This window comes from Hemiscyllium ocellatum, chromosome 28 (genome assembly GCF_020745735.1).
Source record: "Hemiscyllium ocellatum isolate sHemOce1 chromosome 28, sHemOce1.pat.X.cur, whole genome shotgun sequence".
Classification (NCBI taxonomy): domain Eukaryota; kingdom Metazoa; phylum Chordata; class Chondrichthyes; order Orectolobiformes; family Hemiscylliidae; genus Hemiscyllium; species Hemiscyllium ocellatum.
In genome coordinates this window covers 12324807-12338318 of record NC_083428.1, presented here as the reverse complement: position 1 = coordinate 12338318, position 13512 = coordinate 12324807, and the positions used below count along the sequence as shown (strand labels likewise).

The 13512-nt window shown below is 42.4% G+C and overlaps 1 protein-coding gene across 1 annotated transcript in view; it reads right to left on the bottom strand.

Annotated features, from left to right (window-relative positions):
* apc2 (APC regulator of WNT signaling pathway 2) overlaps window positions 1-13204 on the bottom strand; it is a 116683-nt gene extending 103479 nt beyond the window's left edge. Inside the window, exon 1 of the mRNA XM_060846576.1 lies at window positions 13064-13204. Coding sequence (XP_060702559.1) covers window positions 13064-13204 — 141 coding nt within the window. The remainder of the gene's footprint in view (window positions 1-13063) is intronic.
* Window positions 13205-13512: the final 308 nt, after the last annotated feature.

Genomic DNA, 13512 nt, shown 5'->3' with positions numbered 1-13512 from the left:
AATCATTTACTAAGTCAGTGGGGCAGATTCAAGCAGAAAGTCACCCTGAAGGCATGAAATCCAACTCAAAGCAAGATAGTCAACAATATCTGCTGCTTTCTGTCATCCAAATCATCTCTCAATGATGTTACATTAATGTTAAACATTAATGTATCTCTTATCAATGGAAATTCAATGGTGGAAAAAGAATCCACAGAATCTTATGTTCAGATATGCTCTGCTGGGCCGACAATTGTTAGTAAAATTTCACAGGTGCTGTTCTGCAATCCCTATTTCTATTAGATTGGGAGCAAGATCAACTATCATGAGAATAAATCCAGCAGGATCCATTTCCGGAACTTTCTATAGACTGGGGCTTAGCATCCGATTCCAAGCTGGCTGAATGGATGCAAGTGCAGCTCACTAATATCTTCTCCATTCCAACTCCTCTCAAATCTGACTGGTTGCATGGTATGATTAAATCATTCTTTACCTCTACTGATTAAATGTTGTGAAATGTGGGGAAGAAAATGTTTGACAGCAAATAACTGATCCTTTCACATTCTTCTTTTAGCTGGTATCTTTCTTCCCTGTCTTCCTGAAAGCACTGGGGTAGACATTAAGGTGTGTCCATGTTTTAAGTATGAAGGAGCACCAGATGCGATCCCTGCCCTTGAACAGTGAGAGCTCCAATACTGAGCCTAGTTTGGTGAGTGAACAGGTGAGTTGTGTAGAGCAATTGGGGAATCAGCAGTGAGGGTGAGTTCTGAACAAGGGTGACTGGACATGAAACGTTGACTCTGCTTTCTCTCCACAGATGCGGCTGAGTTCCTCCAGTGCTTTCTGTTTGTGTTTAAGATCAGGCCATTTGCTGGTTTCCTAGATTGAGGCTTTAAGTCAACCTGGAGGTTAGGGAGACAAACAGAAAGCAAGCTGGCTGGAGTCAATTAGTGCCTGGGCAGGGGAATTAGTGACCATGTGAAGAATAAACATGAGGGGAATGGGGGCACAACCATTGCTCTTGGGGGAATGGGGGATAACACAACTGTTTGGGGGAGAAGCAATTGTTGATCAGAGACAATGGAGAGAAGACCAAAGAGATTGGTGGCTGATTAGTGAATAATCAACTATAACCGGAGAGGGAGACCAAGGGAATTAGTGGATGCAGCTTCATTATTTTAGAGTGAGGTTTTGAGGAGCACCTGCTTCATAATCCGTGCAGTATTTGGGGGAATGGGCAAAGTCTTCCTGCTTTGTCCTTTGTGCTTTGTCTCAATTTGCAAACACAGCACGTGACAAGTGAGGCATTAAGACATTGGATAAACCAAAGTGCAAGATGTCAAATTGACCTCTCGGCTGGTGGTATAAAATCCTTTCAAATAAGGGCAAGGAGCTTTTATCCAATATCTAGCCATCTGCCACATGCACCAAACAATAACAATTATTTTTTGGTCATTTACCCTATTGATGCCTGTGGGACATCACTGTGAGCAAACCTATTGCTGTGGTTGTGACGTTTTCTGGGACATTTTGCCTTGCTTTATCAATGTCAATCCTTTCTTATATGATGAGCCAACCAGATGCTTGTGGTTAAGTTAGCTCTTGTGCCTAATTAGCCACTATACTGATTCTTGTGGCACAGTGGTAGTGTTCCTACCTCTGAGTCTGGAGACTCAGGTTCACATCCCAGAGATGTATAATAATGTTGTTTGGGACATACCTACACTGTATGCTTTACATAACCAGCAAACATTGCCTGGAAAGTTTTACTATTTTAGTTAAATTTTGCTACCTTGGATAGTAAGTTGTCTTTAAAATCAGCTTGGCCCCTGGATTTAAGTGGTGTACCTTTCAAAAGAAATTCAGCAATGATGAATGAATAGCTTGTTTCATTAGGCCACCACGGTGTGTCTGTGGAGCAACCAGACACATTGGACAGGATCTCTGAGCTGAGAACAAGGGTGGGCTGAGTTATGATGGATGTTGGACTTAAATTGGACAAGCTAGTTGATGTAATAGTATGCAGCTCTACTGTTAGGTTGCAAACTGCAGTAATTCAAGACCAATTACAAATTAGCTTTGGGCAATAAATGTTAGCTCCTATCCCAAAGATGAACATTAAAGGACAAACACTGCTTCTCTAAATTCTCATTTGTTTTACCAATGCAATGCTTGGATGACTGGCAAATCAGAAGCACTGGCTGTCACAAACTTGGTTTGGCACATTACTGTGGAGGTGTCACTCTCAATTTGAGCATGAGTTGATAAGCAGATCAATTTCAAATCTGAACATTGCAAAATCAGAATCATTTCACCATAGGTAACCCACATCACTGAGACTCTGCTCAAGTGTGTGGCCCTAAGATGAGGGTGAATAATGTAAGAATGTTTCATAGTGCCACATTTACAACATAAAAACCTGCATCATTACATACACACATTTCCTGTTTCCATTTCAGTCCTTTGAAATATATGAAATGGCAGGAAACAGAAAACTGCTCTCCCCCCACCCCCCAAGGTAGCCATCAAAGTGAACAAAATAAACTTAAAGGGGAAAATGGGAGAAAACCAGTCAACACAAGCCAGTATTTCTGGTTAGTTCCCATAGCCCTGAGAATTAATCTCTTAACAGCACAGAATCCTGTGAACAGAGCAGTGAATCTTTGATCATTTAATGTTGTGTGCTGGAAAGAGTACAGGGATCCATGACAACGAACAGACATCAAAAAGCCTGAGCTGATAAATTCATCTTCAGTGTCCTGAAACTAAAAAGGAAAATTCCCACATAAACAAACAAAGCAGTGACTGAAATGTCGTAACAGAATAGTTGGAAAGTTCATTTGTTTCAATGATCGAAACCATTAGTGTTCCTCCACTGTTGCCTTACAATTACCCAACATGCAATGCTTGAGCAGAAATGTTGTCTGATTAGGTGTTAGGAAGGCAGAAACCATTGTTTTCAGTCTCTGCTACCAAACTGTTGCCTCAGTCTGGTTCCATCCCTTTCCCTGGCAATAGTTTGTGATTAAATCAGTTATATTTTCAATATTGGTGCCTCAGTTTACCCATAGATGAGCTCCCAACCACATACCTCACTAAGGGATGTGACCCACCAGTATTGGCAACCCTAATTTCAGCAACAACTTTGCATTAATCTATTACCTGCAAACAGTGAAATGTCCAGAGGCATTTCATAGGAATGTTATCAGACAAGGTTGACTCCACATCAGGGGAGGAGGTGACGCAGTGGTAACATCATTGCATTTTAATCTAGAATGCCAGGCTACTATTCCATCACGTAGACCTGAATTCCACCAGGGCAGATGGTGGAATTTGAATTCATTTAAAAGTGGGCCTAAGTAAACCACGATTGAACCCATTTGATTCGTGAATGACCTTTAGGGAATGTTACAGAGTGTGGTGGGTCCTTCAGTGCCCTCTGGGAAATGCTGGCCTACAGGATGTCCGCAGGCTTGTAAATAGATATAAAAGTAGAGATATTAAGACAAATGACCAACAGGATATAGTCAACATGTAATCTTTTAAAGGGCATCTCAAAGCAAGAAAGAGAGATGGAGAAAGGGCTATCCAGAAGTTGGGACCTACACAGCTTGAGGCATAGTCTGAAATGGAACCTGTATGTGTTGGCAGCTAAGCTATTTCCTGCCCAAAATGGTCGTAATAAAGTTATGTGATAGAACTCCTAAAGTGACAGTATACAAATGCACAATACTGGTGTCTTCTAGTTCTTAACCCCTCTGCCATTGGGAATAGTGTCCCCCCATCAAATGCACCTGGACCCCAAACCCAGTTAGGCTGCACGAGTTGTTTCTGTATCTCCTATTTAATCCTATGTAATATACTTACACAATTAAAATGTTTTGCATAGTGAGGGGGGGAATATTTTGGTGTCTTCAACATCAGGCATGTTGCATCAATACTAAGTCACCCCCAGATCACATGTTATACAGTTAAAATTGTACCACTATGTTACAGTAAGATTGGGGATAATGGATGTCAGGTGTCTAACTGACATTCCAAACAATCAGTTGGGAATCTTATGTCAATCCCTTCCACTCTTGAATTTACTGGAGGAACGTTTATCCGCCATGCTTGCTGGGAGCCTGACACTTGTCCTCTCCCACAATTCAGTGGGCCTGTCTGCCAAGCTCCCCACTGCAATGGGCTGCTTTGCATTCAGCTCAAGGATTTCAACATCCAATATGCCCCCAGAAAAGCCATTCCCACTAAGAGTGTAGCTTAGAGATGCCATTACAACTATATGGCGTTGATTCTGCACTAAACAAAGGGAGACTCTCTAAACAAAGAGACAGTGTAGTTTCACAGGATGGCTGATGTACTGTGTTCCACAAGTCTATCCCATGTCTTCTTGCAGAATCTTACTGAGTGAGAAATTCACATTGATGGTATTGGTAAAGGAAAGGTTGACAACTTCACTCTTCCATTTTAATGAAGACACTAAGCCATTTACACAAACTAGCCACAAACAGCAAGTCTGTCTGAAACCATTAGATAGGTACTAAGCAGTAAATAAATAAGCATTCATGTAGCAAGCTCAGGACATGATAAAGCATTTCGCAGGTGAGAAGTACATATGAGGTGGAGTCACTGTCATATTGTAAGAAATTTGGCAGCCACATGTATGACCAGACAGTTTCCAAAGACAGCAACAGATGAAAAGGAGCACTTCATCTTCTGGAAATTCAGTAAAAATTCTGTTTTCAAGGTGAGGCAGAAACTTCGCTTACAGGAGCACTGCTCCCTCTCCAGTGCAGTTAAAAACCTGGTCATCAGGTGGGAGGTACTCTCGGTGTTGCTGCATGTGGCACAGGTCTGACCCATTCCCAGAGCCTGCACCAGTGCAGTCACTTCATCTGGAGATCTAAGATGGACCCTGTCCACAGGGACACAAAGCTCTGGATAAGGGAGGTTAGGACATACCCAATGCCGTCCTCATTCTGCTGATACCTTTCTGTGTAGTTGCATCAAGTTGATGTAGACCCTTGGTATACAAAAATCAAGGATCATTACATACCGAGGTTCTACCTGTCCCAGGTGGAGCGAAGGATGGGCCTGGCCGCACTGCCACAGAATACTCCGAATTATTGGACTGTTCCATATCACCCATCCCTCAGAGGAAAGTTTGCATCCTTGACCACAAGTCCATCAGGAAGTGGTCAGCACACACAGTCCTTGAGACCCTGCGGGAAAAGAAGGGTGGATCCTATTGGGTGGTTCCCTGAGCAGACTGTCAAAGCTATTTGGCAGAATGCCCCATCGCCAGAACCTTCCAGCAAGCACCAAGACATCACTTGGATGGTGGTGAGAAGGGCACTCTCCACCACTGCACACTGCCCTCAAAGCACCCTGCAGGGGCTAGAGACCATCACACATATCCAGATGGAATGTGCTTTTGCAAAGCAAGTCGAGACAGAGTTGCACTGGATTTTGTTGAGGTTCATCCCAAGCAGCTCAGTGATGCAGGACTCTGTGCTCTACAGGTTGTTCCCTGGGACACACACTAAGACATACATCAACAGCGACTGGAGGACCATCAACTCAGTCAAAGATACTCTTTGATCTGCCCAAAACCTGTTGCCCTTCCAGAGCAAGGAGTTAACCTCAACAGAGTTTTGCAGGTTGACATATTCCAAGGTCCAGAACTACATGCTGAGGGATGCACTAAAGCCTGGGGCAGCTGCTGCCATTGTCTAGGGTCTTTTTGCCAAAGTATAACAAGATTCAGTTCAGCTGTCAGACCCTCTTGTTGTGTCAAATTGAACATAAAAGTTTCCTGCATCAGTAGAAAATGCCTGTTTTTTTACAAGCTCTGAGAGATGTTGAATTCCAATGTTTTGTTTATTTCTTTTCTCTGCAAAGATTGCACAGAACTATCTTTTTACAAATGATATTATGAATAAAGTACATTTTTGAAATAAAAAATGTCAGTGATGGATTTGCCAATTGGTTTGTGTTCAAAACTCTCAATGCTCCATGTGTGTGCTAGAGTTATTGTGCAGCTTTAAAATCAATTTGTTTATAAAGAGCCCACACAGCATGGTCACCTGAAATAACTAGAACTCAGATCTACAGATCATATTGTGTTGCAAACTCCTACACTTCTCAGTTATCCCCCTGGTATTCATGACTGAGTGGTTTACTTCTGCTCTTATGCCTTATGGTCCCTAATACCTTGTTTTAGGAGATAACCTGCTGTTTACATTTACGATTCTGCTGTTGCCATTTACACCTCCTTTAGATCCATTTTATCGGCTTTTACTTGTTCCATTATAACCTCATTTTTCAATGTACTTCACTTAATCTTCCCTGCCTGCACCCTCATAATCTTTCCACATTGTTCTTTACTCCCATTGCACCTTTCCCTGCACCTATGCTTGGTTAAAATCAATTGTTTCTTGAGCAATTTCCAGGTCAGACATCGGGTCACAGACCTGCAACATTTTGCTGAGTTGTGCCTGGAACGCACTGAGATTGAGAGTGGACTCTAAACCCATTGGACATAGAGCAGGACAATTTTACTGATGGTCCCAGTCAAATACACTAGAGGTGACTTTGGAGCCTTGGAGACAGGCAGGTAATATCAGAAGGTCTCTCTGAGCACCACTAAGCAGCCAGAAAAGAAGATCCCAAGCCCCATCTTGGGTAACTATTGGGAAGCCATCTCAATACACCCAACAGATGTTACACTTGACTAAGGTACTGGGAAAATGCAGGGGTGTTTGGTGGGCATTAATGAGCCAGTTGCTTGAATAACAGGCCACTTGCCTCCAGTAACAGGAGGCTGAACCATTGCCTGTCCCTGTCCAGGATACTGAGAGGCCTGAATAGAGTGCACATGGAGAAGATGTTTCCACTTGTAGGAGAGACTAGGACCCAAGGGCACAGCCTCAGAGTGAAGGCTTTAGACCTGAGATGAAGAGGAATTTCTTCAGCCAGAAGGTGGTGAACCTGTGGAACTCATTGCCACAGCCTGGTGTGGAGGCCAAGTCATTGAGTGTATTTGAGATCATGATAGGTAGGTTTTTGATTCATAAAGGGATCAAAGGTTATGAGGAGAAGGCAAGAGAATGAGGTTGAGAAACATAGCAGCCATGATTGAATGGTAGAGCCAACTCGATGGGCCAAACAGCCCAATTTTGCTTTTATATCTGATGGTATTGGCAGAAAAACTTCAGGCTTCTCTGTCATTACTATTTCACAAGCCTTCCTGCTTCCCAGTCTACCTATGAGGAATGGTAACATTCCAGCTAACAATTCTCTTCCCCTTACCAGAGATGCTGCCTAACCTTCAGAGTATTTCCACCATTATATTATATTAGCTTATATTAGTCCCTGATATGTACTTAGCCTTAATAAATCAAATGAAGAACTGGTCGGCAGGAGCCCTTATTCTCTGTAGTGTGACTTTTGGTGGCCATCCTGCACTATCGACCTTGGTTCTTCAACATGGGATCTCAATTCATAAAAGAGTTCTCCAATATGAAAAGGTAACATCAGACGACAGAAGTGAACTTATTCAGCAACAAACATGACTAGAAGCAGCGGTTTGCAGAAAACCTAATTTGCACTACCATGACTTCCTGGAATATATTACTGGAATCCAGATTGCTCTAGATATTAAATGGAAGATGGTTTTGAGAGTGAAATAACTCGACAGAGGCCAGTAACCCATCACCAAGTCAGTCTTTTCTACACATGCATTGTACTTGACACTGGTCCAGCTCCCTCACAGCCAGCTCTCAGAGTGAACTGAATCTCTCAGTGTCCTGTTTATATCTGTCAGCCAGGGCTCCCTGTTTGGACCAGGTTAACAGGTCCAATCAGGGAACTCAGGGAGATCCATCTGACTGACCTCATTCCAATCTCTAGAGAGACATTTTTTTAAAGGATGAATTCACAGAGCCACTGAAATATTAAAGTACTCTGAAGGCATTTTTTTTTCATCTCTCTTCAACTGAACAAATTAGAGTCAGAGAGGTCTGCAGCCCAAAAATAAATGCCCTTTGGCCCATTAGGTCTGTACTAGTCAAAAACCACCTAACTATTTTATTCTAATCCACCTTCCAGCAATTGGCACAAGTGGAAATGGATCTGGGTGGGTTACTCTTCGGAGGGTCAGTGTGGACTGGTTGGGCCGAAGGGCCTGTTTCCACACTGTAGGGAATCTAATCTAATCTAATCAAAGCCTTGTATCACATGTATAACATCTAAATACTTCTGAAATGTTATGACGGTTACCCTCTCTATCACCCTTACAGAGAGTGAGTTTAGATTCCCACGATGGTCTGGTTTGTGGGAATTAGTTGTTGGGTAATGTCTGCTCAAATCTGCTAATGTCAAGAAAGAGGTTCTGCACCCAAGGTGACCCCACAGGCATTACAGAGGGGTATCGCTTCAAGTATGGCAATATGTGAATGGGTGTTACTGAATATTACAGTCTCACAGCTAACAGTCCATGTTCTACTCCGTCTTTATTGAGCTGGCTGAGAGACAGATACATGCAGTGAGTGCCTCACAGTAGAAGTGACATGACTACAGTAAGCCTTTAGTGCAGGAGTAATGATGCTGATAGTGTGATGATAATTGGATAAATTTGAAACTAACTCAAAGTGTTGAAGTAATAACTATTGTCCAAGGTTACCTCCAGTCAGGAGGATCTGTCAAGTGCTCAAATAAAACAAATCATTTCTGATAACATTCAAAATTATGGGGCAGGAAGATGGCAGCTTTAATACTTTACATTAAAATGTCTCCCAGGTCAGTCTCAACTCTCATAGACATAGTGTAGGCCTGGCAAAAGGATATTAATGTTTCTGCATCAGAAGTCACTTAGCGTCAATGCAAGTTAATGGAATTGCTCAGCCAGTGTGTCCACTCTGTAACAGTGGAGAATGTAAAAGTAATGGTTCAATTAAGTAGCACTCCTGCTAGCACTGGTTTCCACCTCAGTGGCAAAGTGATATAAATCAGATGGTGATATTTCAGAGATCCACATCACACGCTGAGCTGCCTAATCTCTCTGGAGGTAGAAATAGCACTATCAGAAGATCTAAGTGCAGATGCTCCTCATTTGTTTGCAAGCTGTGCAGCATCACTCTCTCTCTCTCTCTCTATATCATTAGCTCATAGGGAGGTGGCTGGCACAGTAGAGACAGTGTAGCAACCACAAGAGAAAGCCACAAGATAGAGTCAATAGATGTGAAGCTGGCAAAGCACAGCAGGTCAGACAACATCTGAGGAGCATAAAAGTCAACGTTTCTGGCCGAAACACTTCATCAGGACTGGGAGGTCTATTGACATCCATTGACTCTGGCTTCCTGCATCTGCAGTCCTTCCTATCTCCCAGCCACAAGTTCGAACTGTCCTGATGGATTGTGTTTAAAATCGTGTCAGATATCTTTGGCTTTAGACGGCCACATTGAAGGGATGGTATAGAAAATTGAGAGGGTTTCATGTTTGCTGAGTATCCATTCTTTACTTTTAGAGTTTCCAACCCATTTGTGAGTGGGCGCATGTGAAAAAGAGTTATGTTGTGTCATGATAGTGATGAAATATGGATTATTTATTTTCAACTGCCTTTATCTGATTTTAGTACCTCACAGCTTCAAGGTTTAAATGAATGTTAAAAGGAAGAAACGTGAACCTAAACTGGCTGCAAAAATCATCTGATCACAGATTAATGTAAGTTCAGGAAAGCAATATGGAATAAGCTACAAAATTAGCATTTTTTTCTAAAAGCATTGAAAATCAGTCAACTGAGTCAGTTCTCCTTTGATGCTGCCTGACCTGCTGCACTTTTCCAGCAACACATTTTTAAGCTCTGATCCCCAGCATCTGCAGTCCTCACTTTCTCCCAACTGAGTCAGGTGTCAAGAAACTGACTTGGAGTCATAGAGTAAATAGTCCTTTCGGTCCAACGCATCCATCCCAACCAGATATTCGACATTAAGCTAGTCCCATTTTCAGCTTTTGGCTCAATTCTCTCTAAACCCTTCCTATTCATGTACCCATCCAGATGCCTTTTACATGTTATAATTGTACCATCCTCCAGTACTTCCTCTTGCAGCTCATTCCATTTACACACCATCTTTTGCGTGAAAATCTCCAATTTTAATTCACTCTTGCATGTTACGTTGCATATATTGGACATGAGAGGTTGCCTGCAGTAATTCAACATGGAAACATAATGGAGCTAGATTCAAGAATACATTAATGAACCACATTTCAGTAGCTCCTCAGCAGAGCACCAGGAAGAGAAGGATTTTAAAAGGATTTTAAGAAATGCTTTCTCACTCTATCTCTCTTTCTCACTCTGTTTCCAACTTTCAAAAGCTAGCACTGGTGATTAAACAAATCAGAGAAATGTCCATTCACTAAGAAATCAAGTATCCTACAAATTTAGCTCCTGTTGAGAAGGTAAGACCTCAACAAAAACTATGTTGAGAATGCAGCACTGGAAAAGCACACCAGACCAGGCAGCATCCAAAGAGAATCGATGTTTTGTCCATAAACCCTCCATCAACATTCCTGATGAAGGGCTTATGCCTGAAACATTGATTCTCTTGCTGCTCGGATGCCGCCTGACTTGCTGTGCTTTTCCAGCACCACACTCTCAACTCTGGTCTCCGGCATCTGCAGTCCTCACATTCTCCTAGTTGATTCCAACAAAACAACTATGGTTTCATGTTCAAGTATAAGAAGTTAAGGATTCTATTCTATGTGTTTTATTACTTTTCTTTGGGTCAGTAAGTAATAAACTTCCTCGTTCTTTACAAAACGGCATGGTGGCTCCGTGGCAGGTGGCACGGTGACTCAGCGGTTAGCACTGCTGCCTCACAGCAACAGGGACTTGGGTTCGATTCTAGCCTCGGGGAATTGTCTGTGTGGAGTTTGCACATTCTCCCTGTGTCTGCATGGGTTTCCTCTGGGTGCTCCGGTTTCCTCCCACAGTCCAAAAATGTGTAGGTTAGGTGAATTGGCCATGCTAAATTGTCTATAAGTGCTCAGGGATGTGTAGGTTAGATGCAATAGTCTGGGGTAAATGTAGACTAATAGAGTAGGGAAATGGGTCTGGGTAGGTTATTCTTTGGAGGGTCAGTATGGATTGTTGGGCCAAATGGCCTGTTTCCACACTAGGGGTTCTATGAAAACTAAAGATTTACAAGCATGTTGTCAGGGTTGGAACTATAGGGCGGAGCTGGAGCAATGGAGGCTGAAGGGTGACTGGACAGAAGTTTAAAAAATTATGAGGGGCATGAATAAACAAGATGTTTAACCCAGGGTAGGGGAGATTAAAACTACAGGGCATAGGTTTAAAGTGAGAGGTGAAAGATTTAAAATGAGCTTAAAGAGCAACTTTTTCATGCAGAGGGTGCTGCGTGTATGGAATGAACTGTCAGACGAAGTGGTGAAGGCTGGTAAAATTACTTAAAAGGCATCTAGATGGTCCACCAATAGGAAGAGTTGAGAAGTATATGGGTCAAATGCTGAAAAATGGGACTTGATTAATTTAGGATATCTGGTCAGGATGGATGAGTTGGACTGAAGTGTTTGTTTCTGTGTTGTACATCTCTATGGCTCAGTATTTTAAAGCTAGCTCCATCATTTTAATATCGCAATCTGTATTTTAATTAAATTGTGACATAACTGCATGCTAAGGAGAAACAAAACATTTGCTATCAATGTTTCATGCCCATTGACCTTATGAAGGATCAGTGGACTGGAAATGTTGACTCTTTTTTTTTCTACAGATCCTGCCAAAACTGTTGAGTTGCTCTAGCATTTTCTGTTTCTGTTTCAGATTTCCAGCATTTGTAGTTCTTTGCTTCATTAAAATACTTGGTGTGACTGATCAAGAGGATTAAAAAGAGGGGAGCTGATTCGTTCCTCTTCACTTGGTCATAACAATTGTCATCCCCAAAAGGGTCACTGTTCCCAAGAGATAACTGTGTATTTTGGCCTCCATCATTATTTTCTTTTATTTTGTACGGTGTAGGCATTGCTGGATTAGCCAGCAATTATTGCTCCAAGGGAAGTTAAGATATAGCTATGGGTCTGGAATTCTGTGTAGGTCAGACCATGTAAGGTCCAGCTGCCATAGGCAGGTAGCCAAGCCTATTGTCAATGAATGTGAGAAGCTGACTACTGCTTTTGGGGCCTAACTGCAGCATAACATCTTAAGGACAGGATTGAGATAACTGGAGGGAAAAAAATTAGTCAAATCTCATCAGCAGTTATAAATCTCCCACTTTTGCAGTTGCTTTTTTATTGCTCGCAACATGATGGATAACATTCATCCTTCCATCTCACCTGACTCATCCACTAATTCACATACACCTTGCACAAAGGTAAGAATTCATTCATAGAATTCCCACAGTGTGGGAAGAGGCCAATTGGCTCATCGAGTCGGCACTGATCTTCTGAAGAGGATCACTCTCAGAATCCGCCCCCATCCTAACCCCATTATCCTGGATTTACCACGGCTAACCCTTCTACCCTGGAAATCCCTTGACCTATGGACAAGTCAGCATGGCCAATCCACCTAGCCTGCACATCTTTGGATTGTAGGAAGAAACTAGAGCACTTGGAGGATACCCATGCAGACATGGGGAAAGCGTGCAAACTTCACACAGTCGCCCAAGGCTGGAATCGAACCGGAGTCCCTGGCTCTATGAGGCAGCAGTGTTAACCACTGTGCAACCATGCTGGGGTAATTGGAAATAATTTCTTAAATTCACAGGACTGTGACAAAGGAAACAACAATGGGAATCTTTGTTGATATGTAACAATTACTCAACTTTAGCTTGCATGTTACAATTGCCTCAGAGAATGACTACATTCACAGGCTTCCTCTATATAACCTAACAACAGGATCACTAACTGGGAACATTTGCAGGAATTACACAATTTGGTCCTTCACTTCTTCAATGCCAATGGTCTGGATAGATTTATATGGATTTGGCTCTGCTTTTCAATATGCAGCTATGTTAATCTTCAAGCAAATACATTCAGCTCAACCCAGGAACAATAACAGAATCCTCACCTTCATATCCAAGGTCTCTGTCTCAAGTTTCGATAGGTGGCAGGAGTTGTCCTCCAACTCTCGTCGTAGGTGAGAATTCTCCTTTCTAAGTGCCTCAACCTGTTTCACCAGATGATCGTAGGAAGATGTAGAGCCAGACATCCTGAGCTCTTCCAACACCTGCACAAGAAAAATATATCAATATTAACTTGTCCCAAAGTTACAATAAAAAACCCCAGTCAAAAAGCCCCAGTACCAATCCAGATCCAGAATTCATGGGACCTCCTACATTTCAAGAAGGTGAAGAAGGCACATCGGCACCTCTTCTTCCTCAGGACGCTAAGGAAATTCAGCACATCCATGAGGCCTCTCACCAACATTTACAGATGCACCATAGAAAGTATTCAACTGGGTGTATCATGGCTTGGTACTGCAATTGCTCTGTCAAGAACTGTAAGAAACTATAGACA